Source organism: Manis javanica, chromosome 10, assembly GCF_040802235.1.
Source record: "Manis javanica isolate MJ-LG chromosome 10, MJ_LKY, whole genome shotgun sequence".
Classification (NCBI taxonomy): Eukaryota; Metazoa; Chordata; class Mammalia; order Pholidota; family Manidae; genus Manis; species Manis javanica.
The window spans coordinates 47,041,837-47,062,369 of NC_133165.1; the positions used below are offsets into that span (position 1 = coordinate 47,041,837).

General features: G+C 48.8%; 1 protein-coding gene across 5 annotated transcripts in view; it reads left to right on the forward strand.

The window, feature by feature from the left end:
* The window catches only part of GSG1L (GSG1 like), a 224,499-nt gene that overhangs the window by 133,303 nt on the left and 70,663 nt on the right, over positions 1-20,533 (forward strand). For 3 of the 5 annotated variants that reach the window (XM_073215366.1, XM_073215364.1, XM_073215365.1), the window contains exons 4-5: positions 9,747-9,822; positions 10,111-10,263. The exons of 1 other annotated variant lie outside the window; for it this stretch is intronic. In XM_073215366.1, the coding sequence (XP_073071467.1) occupies positions 9,747-9,822; positions 10,111-10,263 (229 nt within the window). The remainder of the gene's footprint in view (positions 1-9,746; positions 9,823-10,110; positions 10,264-20,533) is intronic. One more of the 5 variants, XM_036992496.2, reaches the window with a different exon arrangement.

Genomic DNA, 20,533 nt, shown 5'->3' on the forward strand with positions numbered 1-20,533 from the left:
GGGAAGCGGGGACTGTGGCAAACTGGGGAGCACCACCTGCCCACACTTGCAGGGAGCGGCTGCTGCCAGCTCCAGCCATGGTCTTCAAGTGGGAATGTGGCCCTGGTCTGCTATATTTCCAAGAGAGTCTCAATTTTCTTGTGATTTTTCTAATTCAAGAATTTTAAAGTACCATAGATACCAAGAGAGAGAGACAGAGAGGCGGAGAGCAAGAGAAAGAGAGAGAACAAGGAAACAGAAAACATCTCAGAAATGTGTCTCCAGGCCAGTTTGCAAGTTCTGACCCACTTTGTCCTACCTGTCAGGGGTCACAGTGGCCCCAATACCCCATTTTAGAGATGGGAGAAGGGGAGGCCCAGAGATGTGAGCGGACTTGCCCCAGATGGTGGGGGCCGGTATGGGGCTGGGGCCAGGACTCAACTTTGGATGTCTAAGTTCTTCCCACTGTGCTCCTCATACAGCCTCCTCCTGAGGTGCCAGCCTGTGTGAGCCAGAGCTTATTTTCAAGGCCAACTTCTGGATCCTAAAGAGAAAGAAAAATCATGTTGCCTGATGCTAAAGGCCAACGTCACCATGACATATCTCAAATGCTCACTGACTGTCCTCAGATTCCAACAGAGCCACTTCTAAAGGGCATGTCTGCCAGACTCATTTGGAAATTGACAAGGACTGGAAGCTTGTGGAACTCTGGGGGCAATAAGGCATTGTCAAAATCCATTCCAATGATAAACTAGTTTGTCCATTTGTGAGCTTGGAGGAGAGGCACTCATTTCTCTGGGCCCAGCTTGTCAGTTTGATACCCCACCATTTAATGAGGTCCTACAATGTGCCAGGATCTAGACTGGGGGATTTTACAGCTATGATCTTGTTTAACTTGCCCAGAAAGCATGTGAGATTGGTGGTATTGACTCCATTTTATAGCCACGGAGACTGAGGCTCAGAGGTTAGGAAGGGTGAAGGTCAAATCCAGATTGTCTTGACCCCCAAGTCCAGGTTCTTTCCACTTCAGTGAGGCATCTACTTGGAAGGGTGGAGAAGCTTTCTTTGCTGAAGTCTGTCTGGGGTCCACAGCAGGGGTTGGGGTGGTCAAAAAAGGTTTCTTGGAGGAGGTGATCTTGAATGAAGAAATAAGGCATATTGGTTTCTTATCGCTGCTGTAACGAATTAGCACAAACTCAATGGCTTAAAGCAATGTGGATTTATTATCTTACAGTTCTGGGGATCAGAATCCTGACATGAGCCTTATGGGGCTAAAATCAAAGTGTTGGCAGGAATGTGTTCTTTTCTGGAAGCTCCCAGGGAGAACCTGTTTCCTTGCCTTTTCTAGCTTCTAGAGGCTGCCTGCATTCCTTGGCTTATGGCCCCATATCTGACCTCTGCTTCCATTGTCACATCTCCTATTCCTGACTCTGACCCTCCTGCCTCCTTCTAATAAGGACCTTTGTGATTACATTGGGACCATCCAAATAGTCCAGGATAGTGTCTTCATCTGAAGATCACAATCACACCTGCTAGGTCCCTCTGCCATATCAGGTAATACGTTGATAGGGTCTGGAGGTTAGGACATGGCTATTTTCTCAGAGGCTGTTATTCAGCTGCCCCCAGAAGAGGACACACAATATGCCAAGGGCTGGGGCCTTGCTGAGGACGCACGCAGCCGGGGCTGAGGGTGGAGTGTGCAGGGCTGCATGGGACCCACTTGTCAAGGGCACCAAATGCCGCCCAAAGGCATTTGAACTTCATCCTCTCCAGCAGTGCTACTCCTACTTGGACATGCATCCAGACCAACTGGGGACCTGGGTAAAATACAGATCAGTGGGCCTGAGATTCTGCATTTCCCATAGGCTCCCAAGGGCTGTGACTGCTGGCTTGTGGACCCTGCTTTGAATAGTGAGGCTCTTAGAAAAGGATAGCTCTAGAAAAGATGTTGACATAGGAAAGAGGCCCATCCAGGACCTGGGTTTCCGGAGCAGCACACTGATTGGCATTTGAGTGGCATTCTCTTCCCAAGCCCTCTGTTACCCAACAGTTTGGCACATCCCACAAAAGTGGCCACTGATGGCATCCACCTTGAAACCCAGTCAAAGCATAAATGGTTCTGTCTGGCTCATTAAAAGAACAATCCCAGTGTCATGACCTTGGGCAACACAATGGCCCTTTCAGGTCTCTCAGAAAGGATGTGGGGCTTGGGTGGACAAGACGACTCTTGGGAATAGCTCTCAGATCCATGCTCTTGGCTTAGTTAAATCAATCTGAGCATATTTTTAGAGCTGAATGCCATTCTTTTTCATCTAACTCTGAAAATTGGCACCCCCATGTGAGGGGTAATGTGGTGTTTGCTAGAACCTTCCTAGCTCCCCTGTCCCTGAGAAAGCTGCGTAACAGTGTGCTGGATATTCTACTCCTACATGTAGGTACCAGGGAGCACCCCACAGGGTCTTAAAATGCTGCATCGCTGCCTAGTGTCAGGGATAGAAATGACATCAGACATCATCATATGGAGGGCTGCACAGCAGAGCTAGGCAGGAACCACGAAGGGGTGAAGGGGAACAGGTGGGGTCTGCACTGACCCAGAAGTACATGCCCTGTTTGAACGGAGCAGTTCCAGCTCAGCCCCACACTCATTGTGTGGGGATGTGGGTCCAGTACTGTTACATTCACTCGTTTTGCCAACGAATCCAGAAATTTGGATTTTTATGTAAAGTCTCCTATTTTTAAATGTTGATAATGAATTCAGATATTTTTAAAATACTGTGTGGGCCAAACAAGACATTTTTGTGGGTTGGATTTGGCCTGTTGGCAGCTTTTTTGAGAACCCACTTGTTTTACCAGGAGGGAAACTGAGGCCGACAGAGGCACAAGGGCCTTCCAGAGGTCCCAGAGTGTCAGGGCTGGAACTCAGGGCTGGGCTGCTGGCATGCAGTACAGCCAGAACCTGTCCATTTTACTGCAGCTCCTCTTCAAGGCAGCCCCTGTACCCAAAACCTCAGTGCCTGTGCCTTGGATAGAACCACCCCACTTACCAGGAATGCGACAACAGGCAACCTGCTAGTAGAAGGCCCGGCCCCTGCCCTCCACCTGCTTTGTGACATAGCACATCTTAATTCCTCTCCAGGCTAACTTCTCCTCTGCAGATGAAGGGCTGGGGGCTCAGTGAGCCCTGAGTTCCCTCCCTATGGTTCTCTGAGGTCTCTGGCCTTCTCCTCCCAGATCCACTGCATCGCTGCTGCTGAGTTTCCAGTATTGACATTTTGCAAACAGCAGCTGTCACAGAATCTTCCAGCCTCAGAGGTCCCTGCCCGCGTCATTTACATGATTTAACATACTGGGTTTCAGGGGACCTGTCACCAATTGCATATCTGGTGGCCACTACACCATGACTTATTGATTTGACATATCAAACTGACGGATGTGTGGGGGGGAATGTTTTCTTTTGAAATATTTCATCTTGGGATTTCATGTGATTTTGCAACAATTCCCCTCTGCTCCCCATAAGGGTTTTATTTGTCCAGTGGCTGCGATATACTTGTTACAGGCTGCCTACTCCTTGGCTACATCCCCTGGGAATAACAATGACAAGAATAATAGTAACAGCTAAAGCTTATGTAACATTTGCTATGTGCCAGGCAGTGCCCTGAGCACTTTACTCATCAGTAACTCACTTTCTCCTCATTACAATCTGTGAAGCAGGTTCTGTGTCTATCCCTGACGCACAAGCAAGAAAACAGGTGCAAAAGGAGCATATTGCTGACAGAGTTTCCTAGCTACTACCTGGCAGAGCTAAGTGTCAGCCTAGGTGGCCTGGCCCAGGTCTGTACTTGTCACCCATACTCCTCACCACCTTTTATAATTATTCTAATTGCTCATAATTATTCTTATTAGGAAATAATAATAATACTTAGCTGTCTTGACTACTTTGTGTCAGGCTTGCGTGACATCTAGATATTGTCCCATTTAATGTTCATGACAAGTCTATTATGTCCATTTTTCAAGTGAGGGAACCAGGGAATGGAAGGGTGAGGCCCCCAGACAAGGTCACATATTCAAGACAGTTCCCACCCATGGTTTTCCACCCAGCCAGGATGGTGGCCCTGGAAACTGTCTTTGCAAGGGAGGGATCTAGGGTGAAAGGGAAATCATTCTTGCAAACCCAACAATTCCATCGATGGAGGGTCAGAGTTGGCATCACGAACTGTTCTTAAAAAAAAGGCAAAAAATACAGCTAACAGGATTAGCTGTCACCCTACAGGCCCCTCACCTGATGAGAAATCATTTCATTTCTTCTGCCCCAGGAGGTCACCAGTTCTCCACTGCAAATCTAGCCATTAGTGGCAAGTTTCAGAGACTCGGAACAATCATCTCCATGATTGTCTTCTTTCCTGGAGGTACCAAGGCAAGACTCTTCTGTCCTCCCTGCACCACCCCCACCCCGAGGCTGCCAGCCCACTGTCCTTTCCAATTTCCTTTATGCGCACATGTGTGTATTCCATAACACTAATAATAATAATGACACTGATGGTAGGCGGACATTATGCAATGATTCCTAATTGTGTCATTATTCCCATTCCACCTTCTCTCTATTTGCCACATGGCAACATCTGCCAACTAGCGTGGACACAGTTTTTGCTGAAGTCAACTCTCTTTTTTTAAACATACATTTAAAAAGGAACTTTAGATCAGCATTGCTCACATTTGAGTGTGCATCAGTGTCACCTGGAGGGCCCGTTAAGACATAGGTGGGTCCCACTCTTGGAGTTTCTGACTCAGTAAGTCTGGGGTGAGGTCCAAGTGGGAAGCAGAGGTTCCCAAGTGCTGACACTGGTCAGGGGCTGCACGGAGACCACTGGCTTAAGTCACAACTCTAATTGGATCCTTGCCATAAAAAGTGATGTGTTGGGGTTTCCTGTAGGATACAGAATCCCCCAAATGTTTCCAGTGAGGGCACTTTAATGAACTCCTTACCAAGGCATAGGAAGGGCTGAGAAAATCTGAGGTCCTCAAAGGCTGGTAGCAGAGGGGAGCTGTTACCAGCTTTGAGTGGGAAGACGAAAGGGTGGGAATAGTGTTCTGGAGCATGTAAGAGCTGCCTCTGTGGCAATGAACTTCAGGAGCTGTAGTCATGAGCAAGAAGATGAAGCTGCTGCCAGAGAAGTGGCTCAAGACAAAGGGAGGAGGGAATTTAGCGCCTCCCCCCCCCACCCGTTTCCAGCTGGTGTTCCCCATTGCTGACCTGGAGGGCCATGGAGACAGTGATGCGGTTCTAAGGAGCCAGGCCCCTGGGGCACAGGACAGGGCAGAGCAGGACAGAGAGCAATGGCCTGGGAAGGGGAGGGGTTGGGGCAACAGCGAATCACCAGCACAGAAGGTGACTTAAAATGTTCTTCAAGTCCGCCTAGATCTGTTGAAGTTTCTGAGCCCTCTCACTGTTTTAAACAATTAACACATGTTAGAAAGGTGTTAAGGATACATTAGCACCAAACAGAGACTCTTTTGATTGATGGGTAAGAATTTTAAAAATAATGGAAAAGTGAATAGCTTTTTCACTCTTTGATTCAGACAATTTAATGTTGTGGTTTGACACACGTAGCATGATGTGGAGATAGTATCCACCAGTGTTACCCCAGTACTTACTCCTCACCAGCTCACATCAGGCACTGGTTGAGGGCTGCTGCAGGGCTCAAGGGCAGGGTGGTGTCAATCCCCAGCAGTCCAATGGCAGCAGAAGTGAGTGAAGGTCAGGGGTGGGCTCTGGTGGCAAGGCCTAGCACCAGGGCAGACAGGAGCAGGTGCTGGCAGGTGGCAGTGTGCACAAAGTGCTGTGGGCAGGGTGGGTGAGATATGCAGTCACTCCACCTTCACAGCTCCTCCCCTTCCATCTCCCACCCTTTTCTCTTTAGTTCCACATGCTTTTTACACCATCTCATCTGCTTCCATGCCTCCGGCTACCATCTCTTGGACAATCATAGCAAGTATTTGGTGAGTGCCTATGCCTTGCCAGTGCCCACATCTGTGTCTGAGCTCTAGCTGCTGCCTGGGTATCCCCACTGGAGGCCCTGCATCTAGGGGAGACTCCTCAAGTGCAGGAGTGGCCTCGCCACCTTCCTGCCTTGGCATCAGCCCATTCTCACTGAAGAGCGTCACCATCTGCTCAGTTGCTCAAGCTGGAAATGGCCTCACTCTGGACTCCTCCCTCTCCTCTGCCACCACACTCATGGGTCAGCAGTCCACTGAGCCCACCCCTCAGGAGTTATCCAGTTCCCCACTGGTCCTCACCCCCACCATTGCCACAGCTCAGGCCACCGTCATCTCTTGCACGGAGTGCAGCGAAAGCCTCAGGCAGGCCCCCATCCACGTGTGCTCTCAGCGCGGGCCTCCTGGCACACTGCTTTCCCCCGCTAAGACCTTCAGGACCACACTCACGTCCGCAGCCCAGGTCAAGCCCACCTTATCCAGTCTGGTTTTCAGCATCCTCAAGACCCATCTGCTCTTCCCTGTGACCTCCTTCCCACGGCACCTGGGGGCCAGCTGGCCTCGGGGATGCTGAGAACCAAAGGCTCCCCATCCCTCTTGTGGCCATCCTCTTGGAGGGATTCTCATTCAGGAATTGTTTAGGGTGTTGGAGAATGTGTCGATCAGAGCCGTGGTCAGGGAAACCTACGCCTCCACATGCAGAGGGGCTCCTATGACCAGCCCATGAGGGGCGCATGATATGATTTCAGAGTGGCCACTCTATCCTGCCAGCTTACAACTTCCCTGCCCATGATGGTTCCTACAGTCAGAGAGGTCTGGGTTCCAACCCAGAATATACCACTGTTTAGCTGTATAGACCAATTGCTTAATCCCTCCAAACCTACATTTGCTCATGTGTAAAATGCATGTGACATTGCTACCTTGCAAAGTTATTAGGAGAAATTAGGGAGATAATGTGAAACTAGTGTCTGAGGTCAGATTCCCTACAAGTAGACCCTGATATGAGGATTCACGTGCAAGTCTTATATAATGGAAATGTGCCAGGAGAGAGTGGAGGGGGAACTGGGGGAAGCTGGGTGGGAAGGGAAGAAGGTGAACTGGGAAAAATGTCAGGCCAGGGCCAGCTTCAGCCATGAACCTGCAGGGGCTTTGCAGGTGGATCACATCCCAGGGTTGTCTCAGCCAGAGCCATAAGGCAGGACCACTGCCACTGGTTGAGGACAGTGCAGAGAGGGAAATGGAAGTTCCCGGGCACTTTCTGAATGAAGACGGGTAGAACAGAGTCCATTTGCCCAAGGACAATCCTACAAAGACAGAGTGGCTAACAAGAGATGCCAGGAGAGTGGGTGGAGCATCAACTTGGCCAGCGTGGCTGGGCTCACGATGAGCACCTAATAATGGTTGGCCCTTGTTGTGACAGTTTGTCATTTACTATTATGTAACAACACCAACAATTCCTTTTCTCCTTACTGTTCTTAATTTCCATGGCTTGGGTGGGCTGAGACTTTCAGACAGATGCTTTGGGCTTAGAGGGAATACAGGGAAATAAATCTGGCAAGAAGAAGAAGCCTAAGTCACCCCAGTTAGGTGGCAGAGATACCAGAGACTTGTTTCTCCATGGCTAGCTTACTTCTGGAGCGTCCTGACTCCCCATGCCCTATCCCCTCTCCCATCTGAAGGGGCACATCTAGGTCCTCCTCAGGGTGGGGGCTGGTGGGTGGAAACCTGGCCCTGAGCCCACGTGGACAGGGATAAGAGCATCCCCAGAGGAGTGGGGGTGGTGCCGGGGGCGGGGGAGCAGCTGAGTCAGTAAGCCTCACATGGTGAGGGGCAGCCTCCGCCTACCAGCAGGGCAACAGCAGCTGGAGGTGAAGGCTGCTGGGAGGGAGGCCAGGCCTCCCTGGGGGCAGCCACCCTGCTAGCATGGCCCAGCTTACCCCTCCTCCCTGCTGCCTGGTGGGCCTTGGGCCAGTGGAAGGCCTTGGAGGCTACGAGTATGTGGTGCCAGGGGATGTTTTAACAACATGCAGCCTGCCAAGAGCACATTATTCTCTTATAGAAATCCATGGGGATTGCCCAGGAGATGTTATATTTTTGTACCAAAAAAGAAAAAATTCTTTACAGCTCTAAAAGCCCATTGTGCTATGAATGATAGTGGGTGTTTCAGAATATGGATACTTTGTCAGGAAGCAGATAGGTACTCAAAGTTTATGTTGGATGTCCTTAGGACATTCCAGGTGGATGGAACAATTTGTGTAAAGGCAGAGAAGTAGGAAGGGCACGTCTGACAGCTTCAGAGAACAGAACGCTAACGGTTGTAAGTGATAGAAATTACACCACAAATTGGTCTAGGCAAACACAAGGAATTAATTGGTTCATGTGATTGAAAGAACGAGTAACTTTCAGCTTCGGGCATGGCTGGATCTAGGGGCTCAAACAATGTCTCTACCTTCCTGGCATTGGCTCTGCTCTTGGAAGGCCCTTGGTACTTGGTGACTTAGTCAGTTCCATTCTCCCATCCTCTCAACCTCAGACCCTAATTATTCCAGCAAAAGTCCCGTGGCTGACTTGGGTCATACATCTATCTCTGGCTGGCCAGGCCTGGTCCAGAGTCCCTTCTCTAAATTGTGGGCCTTTCTCAAACCCTATGGTTAATGTGGTTTGGGAGGTAAATCTCATGGATGTGTTACATGTTTTACTCTCCATCCTTTTTTTCAGAAATCTTACCTGCTTCCACAATTTCATTTCTCACCCCTGAGTGTCTCTAGCCTTGCTCTCTCTCAAGGGCCCCTGGGCTCCATTTCCAGTGCCCACAATGTTCTCCCCAATGAAAATAATGCAGATGAATTGAGTTCTTACTAAATGCTAAGCACAAGCTCTTTACATTGCTGTGTAATTGAATCCTCACCAGGGCAACAATACTACAAGATAGGCATTATTATTATCTCCATTGTATAGGTGAAGAAACTGAGGCATAGAGTTTATAGGTCGGACTCTAATCCTGACCAAATGACTAGACTCAAGGGCACATGGGATGGAACACTGATTGGCCAGATATGAGTCATGTTTCCGATATGGAGCCAGGCTGTGGGTCAGCTGCAATTGAACTGCATAGGTTGAGAGAGGGAAGGGGCTCTCCAAATAAAAGGCATCTAAGAAGAAGGGGGAATAATAAGAGGGGAGAAACAGAAGATGCCACCTAAATTAGGTGGCAACTGTTGGCAACCCACTTTGGACACATTTGGGGTAAAAGGGAGCTGTGCTATCCCAGGGAATACAAAGAAGATTTGAACAGTCAAAACACTGGAAGGGCAGGCTGCAGGGGGCCTTCAGGAACAACTGGAACCAGGTGCTCACACTGCCAGAATGCTCGGACCTTCATCTGAGCCTCTCTTCCTGTCTGCTTAAGTGGTTCCAAACACAGCTTCCTAAGAAGGGCTTGGATTGGCCAATTCTAGGTCACATGATCATATTTGCCCAATCAGCTGTGCCCTGGAGGAGAGGCCCACACCAGAACAAGGCAGCTCCTGGGAGTACCATGAGGTTGAAGTTGTGGTGGTTTCTAGTAGAAGTAGAGTAGGGTATAGGGCAGATAAAAATGTAGGTGTCCCTTGAGAGCCCGCAGGATATGTGTATGAACTGGGAAGCTCATAGCTGCAGGAAACAGAGAATGTCACACTGACCAGCTTAACCATAGGAAATTTATCTCATCTAAAAAGTCCAGAATAGGCTACCTCAGGGACCTAATGATGTCACCTTTCCGTTGCTTTGTTCAGCAGCTACGGCGTCAGCTCCATCCAAAGCAGGTGTCCCCCAGCCATAAAGTGGCCCCCAGTAGCAGCCGCCACAAGGGTGAGAAAAAGCCTCCTATCCAGCCATAAGATAGAAGTTCTTCCCTCTCATCTGAATGGGCCCACCTAGCAGTTGCCTAGACCAGTAACTGCCCCCTGGAGTGGCTCACTGTTTCCTGAGCCAGTCCTAGGTGGCCATGATCACCTCACTTAGTCAGGACCCACCCCAGAACTGAGATCTTCTCTAAAACCACTTGACCCCTCAACCAAAGGGTAGGGGGTAGAGTGCACACAGGGGGTCTACCCTGCTGCTCCCTTGTCTCACGGCCTCTCTGCCTCTGTCACGCAGGGGTCCTATGGCTGTCAGTGGTCTCCGAGGTGCTCTATATCCTGCTGCTGGTGGTTGGCTTCAGCCTCATGTGTCTCGAGCTCTTCCATTCCAGCAATGTCATCGACGGGCTCAAGCTCAACGCATTTGCAGCCATCTTCACGGTGCTTTCCGGTAAGGCAGAGGGCCTCAGGCGGTGAGGCAAGATGCACCATTACCAACCCTGCTTAGAGCAGAGGGAATGTGGGTGCCGGAGCCACCCAGGGGCTAAGTCCCGGCTGGGTGACCTTGGTAAATCACTTCTCTGAGCCTCAGTGTTACAATTTGTAAAGTGGAATCTGTCCGTTTACTCATTGACTCATTCATCATGTGTTTCTTTCACATGCTGGGCGCTGTGCTAATAAGTACTGGGGCGTTGTAGTGAACAGAAGCAGCCGGTTCCAGCCCTCATGGAGCTTTGCAGTGTGGGAGAGTGGTGGATTAGCTTGGGGTGGATTCCAGAGATGGACTCCCTACAGCTGGTGGATTGGATTTGCAGCACCAGGGAGAGGGAAGTGGTTATAAGAATGGGTGGACAGTGTGTCTCTCACAAGGATACCAAAGGGGAGACTATTTGTGATGGCGACATCACTCATCTGCTTTGAGACATCCATGTGGAGAGACCCAGCAAGAAACTGGATGAACAAAGACATCTGGAAGCTTGGGGGCGAGTGTGGGGTGGATAGAGATTGTGGGCAAAGGTCACGGAGCCAAGGATTTTGAGTGTTTTATGAAGAATGGGATGGCCAGCCGCATCATATGACTCAGGGAGGTGGACACAGAGGACTCCAAGACAAGGCCATCAGAGTACATGGCCAGGTGCCCAGAGTAGTTCCAACAGATGTGGGTCTTACAGGGTTAGGCAGGGAGTGTGCCAAAAGGGAGGAAAGGGAGCCCGTAAACTATAACTTCAGGCAGCCTGACAGATAGAGTGGTGGCTTGGCTGCGTAAGACATCTGTTCCTAAAAAGCCAAATGTAAATTGAATTTCTATAAATCTAATCCCATTCTTCACACATTGGAAGAACTCTCTATTTAATGAAACCGAGGCAAGGAGCCTTTTGGTAAAGGAAATAATCACCCCCTAATTGAGGTATGTATATATAACGGGGAATCCCTCAAAGACTAGAGAGCTGAATTCAAAAAATTACAGCACGCTCCGTTAACCACAATAGGCATGACTTATCATTCCCAGGAAGTGGGAAATCTAACCTTAGTAGTAAAGGAAAGAATAGAAACAGATGGTGATCGTCATAGCACAGTGTCAGTTTTGGCTCCCACTGACCCCATTCCCAGCTATTCTGGACCAAGAGCCTATTTTATTCTTTTTCTTTTTCTTTCATCTTTTATGCATTTACTTAACCAACATCCATTGAAGGCCCGCAGGCATCAGGCACTGATGGTTTGCGTAAGACACAGACAAAACAACTTGGTCTTTGCCTTTCTGAGGTTCGCAGTTATGTGAGAGACAGACTCATCAAATAATATAAAATGGTGAGTTGGCCTCTGTGTACCTAGTACAGTGAGAGTCCTGCAGGCGGAGCACCCACGTTTGACCAGGGATGGGGGTGCATAGGGCAGAGCATGGGGAAGGAATCATTTGAGCTGAGACTTGGCAAAAAAATGAGTTTGCTTGATGGACAATTTGGCGAGGGCATTCTGAGTGGAAGGAACAGCCTGGGCAAAGGTCTAGAGGGGTGGCATATTCTTCTGGAATACTCTTTTGGAAACTTCAAGGGTGGGAAGGTGGAGAGTTAAGGAGATTCGAAGTACTGAGAGATGAGGTGGAGCTGGATGAGGGTTTAGTGCTTTTCAGTGGTCTTGAGATTTTACCATACAGGAAATAGGGAGTCATTAAATTCAGAGCAAAGGGTGATATGGTCAGGTTTGCATTTTGGGATGAGGGTTCAGGGTGTAGTACAGAGGAAATGAAGCAAGATTGGAGATGAAGAGGTGGCCAGGAAGTGAGAAAGGATGGGGCTCCACCCCAGTGCAGGGCAGTGGGAATGAGGGATGCAGGGAACACGCCCTCAACTAGAAGTGAAGTCAACAGGGCTCGTGGACCAACTAGATGAGGTGGCTGCTAGGGGGTAGGCATGGAAACCAGAGAATCTAGGTCAAGGATTCCTGGTTTGGAGTCCACAAAATTTAAGGGGCCCATGAACCCATGTGGGAAAGTCACATCTTTATTTCTCCAACTTGTAACTGACATTTAGCATGACCTTCAAATATGAATGGGGGCAACAAGCAAGGTAGCGAGTGGGGCAAGGAGCCTGTGGCATCGTCACCAGCAGCAAACCTCAGTTTTCATATCATGCTACAGTGGTTGCAGAAATCTTGAAATGCACTCCTTCAACAGTGCAATATTTAGGGGGGCTTCCATTGAATCTTGTTATGTAATGTGGTGATGAAGGACCACATATATTCTGTACAACCAAATTGTTTGGATATTTTGGTGTGTTTCAGTATAACTGGTTTCCTCTGTGATCCTATGTGTTTTATTTTGTGCAGCTGAACACATTATTCTGAGGAGGGACCTGTAGGTCCAGATGCCAGATCCCCCCAGTCTGGGTGTCCCCCTTGGCTGGCATTTGTTGGGGGATGCGATGAGAGGGGTTACACCCAAATGGGGAAGTTGGGCAAAGGGCTGGCAGGTGAGGTGATGGGGCAGCAGGGGCAGGGGGGCTGTGATGGGCTGTGGGGCACCCAGGCTCCTCTCCCCTGTCTGTGGCTTCTTCCCGCCTGCTTTTCCTGCCACCAAGCTCTGGAGAACTCCCCCACCCCCTTACCATGAGCCTTCAACCTGCTTGTTCCACTCACAGAGCAGAAGGTGGTGGTCAGTTCATGGCAGCTGTCTCCAGTTCTTCACACAGCCTCTCGTGGGGCAGGGGTGGGACTGTGTTGCCTCACCTCAAAGGGTTTATCAAAATTTTTACCCTTCAATAGAACCCCCAGTTTCCTTCCTAAAGAAATAAGACTGTCTCGGTAATTTCAGGCAGATTAACAATGCAGGGCTCAGGGAGGTTAATTGACTTGCCCAAGGTCACATAGCTGGTCAATTGTGGAGATGGGATTAAACCCAACAGCTGCTGGCTTCAAAGTCCTGTGCTCTTTTCACAGGATGGAGCTGCAGGAGTGATGGGCAGGAGGGAGAAGACTTTTAAGTCCTCAGAAAACAGTAACTGAGAATAATGTAGCAGCCAGATGATGTAATAAGTAGCAGGTGGTGGAAAGGATTTTTATATTCATGCCTGGGAGAAGGTAAACCCCGGGACACACTGGACCAGGAGAGAGCCTGTGTGGCCCAGCCCAGAGGACTGGGAGGTGAGCCCCTTGAGAGAAGGGCAAGGGGTGGTGAGAGGCTTGGAGGAGTGGGGTGGGCTTCTGGTTTGCTCTTATGGAAGGGAAGCTGTGGCAGGCAGTGTCTGGGAGAGCCCATCAGCTGAGTCCGTGGCAGGGGGAGGCTTGGGCTCTGATGTTGCCCTACCAGCTCACACTGAGGGGTCCTCAGCCCAAGGTCAACTCCCTGTAGGGTAGAGAAGAAAGCAGAGTTGGGGCAGCCCCTACTTGATCCAATTATTATAATCAGTTGTTATGATGAACCAATTGATTAATTAATCATAATAACCAACACTGAGATGCCACCATGGGCGGGTGCTGGGCTAATGTGCCACATGTGTTAATATCTTTATTCCTCATGGTGTCCTTGTGAGGGAGGCACTAAAGTCCATTCTGCAGATGGGAAAACTGACTTACCGGCAATGACATAGCTAGTAAGTTGTTGAACTGCAGAGACTGCCACCCAAAGTGCTCTGAGCGGAGCTTACATACCTGGACTTCAGGCCGTCATTGTGTTGTTATGATTCCTAGCTGTTCTTGAATAAACTGAGGGGCAGATCCTGGCCCCAGGACCGGCCCTGTCACATGGTGAGGCAGTGGCTGAGGTGTTCCGACTCTTCAGCAAAGGGAGTGGGGGTCGGGGCCTGGCCAGGAGGCCTGCCTGCTGGGTTGGACAGGGGTTGTACAGATGGGGTCAGCCGGGGCTGAGTCAGGGGCTGTGATTGTTGGCCTCTGGCCCAGGGCCTAGAGCTCACAGTACTTCCAGGGAGCCAAGAAATGTTTTTAGATTGACTGCTTTTAAAATCAGAAGAAAAAAAAGAATATAGACATAAGAATACCACTGCAGTCATAAAATGTGATTTTTAATATTGTTTTTAAGGAAGAACAGGCACATGGGTCAGCAGTGCCTGGGGCCCATGGAAGTCACAGTGTGGCCCTGCCCTGGGCCACAGCTTTCCTCAGGCTCTCAGAACTGAGCGGGACCGATTCCAGACCGGGGTGGCTCCTGCTGCCAGTGGCCACCCACCCCCACCCCGGTGGCTTCAGCCAACAGGTGCTGGAGAAGGTGGTGCCCCCAGGGCCACCGTCTCTTCCCCCAGGGACCAGAGTCTTCTATGCTTGGAGGGATGTGAGGGCAGGCTGGAGGACATCTGTTCTTCCTGGGTTCCTCTGAAAAATGAGGCTGGTCTACTTAGGATGAAAAAGGAAGTTATTTGGAGAATTCCTGTGTGGTTGAGCCAACTGTGGGCTTTTAGTAAAAACTGCGCTGGCATGAGGAGAAACGTGACCATCTCTGTGAAATAATCAGACTTTGTGGAGAAGTCAACAGGAGTACTTCATTAAGCAATAAGAAAAGGAAATTTTGCTAAAAAAAAAAAACAAAAAAGACCAGGGCTGAGGTGGCTCTTTGGAACCTGGGTTTTGGGAGCTGTTTTCAGTGCAAAGTGTGAGCTGAAGAGTAAGCCTGTGAGGTGGACACCATCCATGTATTTAGGACAGACGTCTGGGGACCTGGAGGCCTGCTGCCCGAGGAACAAAGCATACAGATCCTTCTGCGTTGCAGACGCCAGTGAGCCTCTGATACAGCCAGGATCCGAGCTGTGAGGCGTGCAGAGTGCCACTCCTCTGGGCCACCTGCAACTCCAAGAGCCGTGAGGCATGTGATGTGTGTGCCAGGAAGGCATGTTTGCGGAGCCACTTGCCTCACAGTCTGGCCTGATGCTGCCTTCTGAGAGTGATGTGAGCTGGGGAACCCATTTGGCTGATTTGCCTTTTTGCTGGCTGCCAGGAAGCTTGGATCTCTGTTTTGCATTCAGTCACAGTCGCTTCCCCCAGGGGAGGTTTCCTGTGGTCTTGAATTCCTCCCAGTCCACCCCTTCACTTAATTCCTTGGCTTTTTCTTGGAGCTTCTCTTAGTGTGGTGACTTGAACCTTCTTTCTGTAAATGGTCACATATTATCTTAGGATGAGTTTCCTAAGACCTTAATTCTACTTGAGCCCTGCTATCTGGGGCCTGTGCTGAAAGAATCCCACATTAAGAGCCCCCTGTTCAGTCCCCCTGCCCTGGCCAGACTGGGTCTCTTACCCATAACTTAGACAGCAAGTATTTTTGTGTCTAAAAATGCAGGTGGGCTAAGTCAGAGAGATGAGTATTTCCATATTATTAAAGGCTCTTTTGATTATGAATAACAAGAACCCAAATTAGCTAAAGAAAGAAAGAAAGAGGATAGTGGTAGAAATCTATTGATTCATGTAGTTGGAAAGTACAAGGTGGTTAGGCTTCAGGCATGGCTGCATCCAGGTGATCATGTCACAAGGAATCTTTTTCTCCAAACTCTGCCTTCTTCTAACTTCATTCTCAGTCAGGCTCTGTCCACATGGAGAGAGGATGGTCAGAAGCTTACATAAGATTCCAGGGGTAGAGAGAACTCCTTTCCAATAGCTCCTGTAAAACTCAAAAGGGACTATAATTGGCCCAGCAAGGTTTATAGACTCATCCCTCAACTAACTGCCATGTCAGAGAATGAAATACTCTGGTTAGCCAGGCCTGAGTCCCTAGGCACACCCATGATTTGGGCTTGGCTGTGGACCAAGCAAGATTATTATATAATGGTAGAAAAGTGATCGCCCAAAGGAACAGGTTGACTGCAAGTCCAAATGGCTTATCAAGATGGGAGATTATCAGGAGGTCAGTTGTGGAGCTAAAGGACTCAGAGCCCCAGGAATGGCAGAGGCCTTAATTTGGTTTCTTCCAAAGCAGTTCTTAAGATGAGGATTTGGGCACAAGTAGTTTATCTGGGAGGTGACCCCAGGGAGAATGGAGAAGTAAGACAGGAGAAGTAAGATAGGAAAGCCAATGAAGGGAGTGATGATCAGCAGGCGACCACTGTGGGCACCTGGGATCCAGTCCTGCCAGGACGTCTGAGAGACTGTGTAGAGCATGCCTCAGCGCGGCTCACCCAGGGGGTGAGATGGCTGTGGCATTCATTCATCAGCACCCACCCATCGCTGGTTTCTGGTCACTCTTGAGCACGAACACCCCCCAGAAGGTCCAGCCTTTTCCACCTGTGAAAGCAAGTATTTGAGGAAAGAAACCACCAACATGTGCTGCGTAACTAAAGTTTCAGGTAATGTCTGGCATAGCTCAGGGGGATACGGGTTGGGGACTGACAGTGTCTGCCGCAGGAAGTCAAATCAAGGCAAAGAGTGGGTGTTCTGATACCACCTGGTGCACTGCAGTACAGTTCTGGTGCTGTCCACCCAGAGCTGGCATCAACACCATGGTCCCCAGCAAGACTGCCCCCACTATGCTAGCTCCCCAGACTAGCCTCACTTCTGACCTGCTGGCTACAGATTCAGGGTTCCTATGACCCTTTCATGTTTGATAATTCACTAGCACTACTTGCAGAACTCAGGAAAATGCTATAATTGAGGATTGTAGTATTATTGTAAAGGATACAATCAGGACCAGCCAAAGGAAGAGGCACCAAGGGCAAGGTTTGGGAGGGTCTTGAACGCAGAGTTTCTATGCCCGCCTGATTCTGTGGAATAAAGGCCCTCCTGGCACATAAAGGTGATCATTAACCAGGAAACTCACTTGAGCCTGGTGACCAGAGTTTTTTGCTAGAGGTTCATTGTGTAGGCATGATTGATCAAATCATTAGCCAGGTGCTTGAACTCAATCTCCAACAACCCCTCCCTGCTTCCCTTCCTGGAGTTGATGGGCTGGGCCCTTAATCACATGGTGAATCTTTCTGGTGACCAGCTCCCATCCTGAGTCATCTCAATCATTAGCATAAACTCAGGTATGATAACGGGCTCATGAATAATAAAGACACCCATATTACTCAGGAAATTCCAAGGATGTTGTCTCTCTCCCAGGAACCAAGGAAAAAGGAAAAATTCTTTATTATACAACAAAGGGTCTGGATGGGCAAACAGGAGCTGTACCTGCAGCTGGGCTGTCACCCTCCTGCAGCTGTGTTTTGCTTGGGCAGATGGGAATCCTCGATAAGCTCTGAGGGAGGGAGGGGCCTGGACAGTCTTCTCAGATTTGGGACAAATGTTTTAGCATTTGGAGTGCTGGGCCCACTTGGCCTGTGGGCCTGTGGGGCATCCCTGGCAGGTTTTGATGCCTCTCTCCAGCTTGTGGCAACCCCTGCCCAGGAGATAGGGGCCCAGGCCAAGGCTCCCAGATCCAGTCTGCTAAGGCTGCCCTGGCTGGTGGGATTCTCATCCCTTGAGTCCAGGTGTGCAGGGAGCAAGCACTGCAGCTCTTTTGTTTCTGGAGAGGAACTTAGTCTCGCTTGTACACTCCCATCCTTCTGGCCTGGCGGAGGACTGATCTTCCAAGAATGTCAGGGCTTTCTCCCACTGTGTGTGCCTGGTGCTGTGCTTGCAATTGCATGGCCTTACGCAGTGTCAGACAGACAGGCTGGGGCTTCGTCTCTGTCACCATGGTCTTTGCCATGCAGGTCTCAGTCCAGTCCCTTGGGCCAGAAGTGCTCCAGAATTCAGAACTTTTCAGAATTTCAAATGTAACATAGATCATCTATTACATAGCAGCCAAGCAGAGGCTGGGGCAGCACAATGTAAGCAAACACATTCACATTTCTGCAGTAAAAACCATGAATATTCATGCTAGGGGAGATAAATAAAGACAGTCAATAGCCTCACCTCCATTCAGGTCAGGCTTTGCTGTTAAATGAGTTCAGGCCAAGTTAGGTTTTGTGGTCAAAATGAGTTATTAAGAAACTTTTAGATTTCAGGACTTCTGGGAATTTGAAATTGCAGACAAGAAATTATGGGCTCAGTAGCTCCTATTTATTGAGTACCTACTATGTGTTCAGCACCATCTAAACACATCACCTCTGTAGAACCCTCTGATGGTGAATGCTGTATTTTCCCCACTTTACAGTTGAGAAAACTGAGGCCCAGGGCTAGTAAGTGGCAGTTCTGGCTTCAAAGCCCATGCGCTTTACTGTTACATGGGTCCATGCAGGTTGTAGCTGAGCCTCTACTGCCCCGTCCACAGCATCCCTTCTGGTTCTCAGGACTCTTTGCTGCTAGAGCCCGATGGAGATGGAAGAATGAGGCTGGGAATTTCAGTACCTGTGCTCTCCTCACTCTAGATCAGAAGCTCAGAGGCCTCAAGCCCAATGCCCACAGGGATCATGTGGGTGACCTAAATGGGTAGATGACATGAAACAGTGAATGTGAGGACTGTGGCAAACTTGGGGGTGTGCACCCTATCAGCAGCCCACTGTTGCCATGGAGAACTATGTTCAGCATTAAGGAAAATCTGGGTTTTTATGGTGAAATCTCTTGATTTTTAATTCAAAATATTTAAAAATTTGTTTTATTAAGATACAATTTACATATCATAAAGTTCACCCATATAAAGTATACAATTTAATAGATTTTAATAACCATCACCATAATCTAATTTTAAAACCTTTTTATCACCCCAAAAAGAAACCCTCTAGCCACTAGCAGTTTCTATTTTCCACCAAAACTCTCAGCCCTAGGCAACCACTGATCTGCTTTCTGTCTCCACAGCTTTGCCTATTCTAGACATTTTGAATAAACGAAATCATACACTATGTGTCTTTTATGACTTGCTTCTTTCACATAGCATGAGGTTTTCAAGGTTCATCCATGTAGTATGTATCAGCACTTCATTCCTTTTTATTGCCAAGTAGTATTCCAGTGTATGGATATACCACATGGTGTTTCTCCATTTATTAGTGGATGGACATGTGTGTGATTTCCATTCTTTGGCTACTATTCAAAATGCTGCTGTGAACATTTGTGTATAAGTGTTTATGTGGACATTGTTTCTCTAGGAAAGAAATGGTTGGGTCACACAGTAATCTTGTTTAACTTTTTAAGCCAAAAATGTTTTAAACCATTGTGCCAGCGAACAAAACATCACTTAGACCCTCTTGTTCCAGTCCTGTCCCCACCAGGAAAATTCAACCCTTTTTTGTCCTGAGGACTGAAACACAGCTCTCTCTCTCTGCACTCAGCGGCCCCTGACTTGATCTGCTCAATAAATTAAGGCTTCTGAATTGAAAACCAGGAAGGGAAGGATTTTCAGGTGTGTTTTACTTCCCCCTCTTCTGCAAAATGTTCTGGAACAAGGAAGTTCAGAGCCTCTGATGAAGGGAAAGGAAAAGGGGAAAATACAGGGGAAAGAACATGAATTAGTATCTTGAATATTACCCAGCCATACCCATTTACCTCAGGATCAGTTTACATACTCATGATGGATCTAAAGCTAGTATTCATCAAATGTATAGCTCTGATAAAGCCCCAGCCGCTTTACAGATCTAAAAATACATAGAAATCTTCCTCACATAGCCTAATTTGACCATTTTAAGGATTTTTTGAATGAAGTCTGTTTTTGTCATTTCTAGTATTTATCAAATGTTACATTTGTAGAATAAAATCCAGACTCCTTCCCAGACTACAAAATGTGGCTTTTGCCTTCCTCTCTTGCTTCATTTCCCACAGCTTAGCCCCCTTGACTGTTCCTCCCCCTGCTCCTCGCTCCTGTCCAAGACCTTGGTCCTTCCATGGGGCCCCCAGCTCCCACACTTCGGCTCACTTGCGGGCTCAGTCAGGTGTCCACTCAAATGCCATCTCCCGGGATGCCTTCCCTTTCCCCAGCCACCTGCCATGCCCTCCTGCTTTGATTGGCTTAATGGTGCTTCTCGCTTTCCAAGTAGTGCCTAAAACGTGGTAGGCACGCAGTAAGTAATTGTGGAGTGTATAAAAGAACTTACTTATATACCGCTTTGTTTACTCATCTGTGCTGCTCCTCTCCCGACCCGGCCAGGGTTTCTCAACCTCGGCACAACATTTTGTGCTGAATCATTCTTTGTTGTGGGAGAGAGGGGCTGTACTGGCCCTTGTCAGAGGCTCAATGGCATCCTTGGCCTCTACGGACCAGATGCTAAGAGCACCCCCCCGCACATTAAGACAACCAAAAATGTCTCCAGACACAGCCAAATGTCCCCTGGAAAGCAAAAATCACACCTGGCTGAGAACCAGTGTCCTGGGCC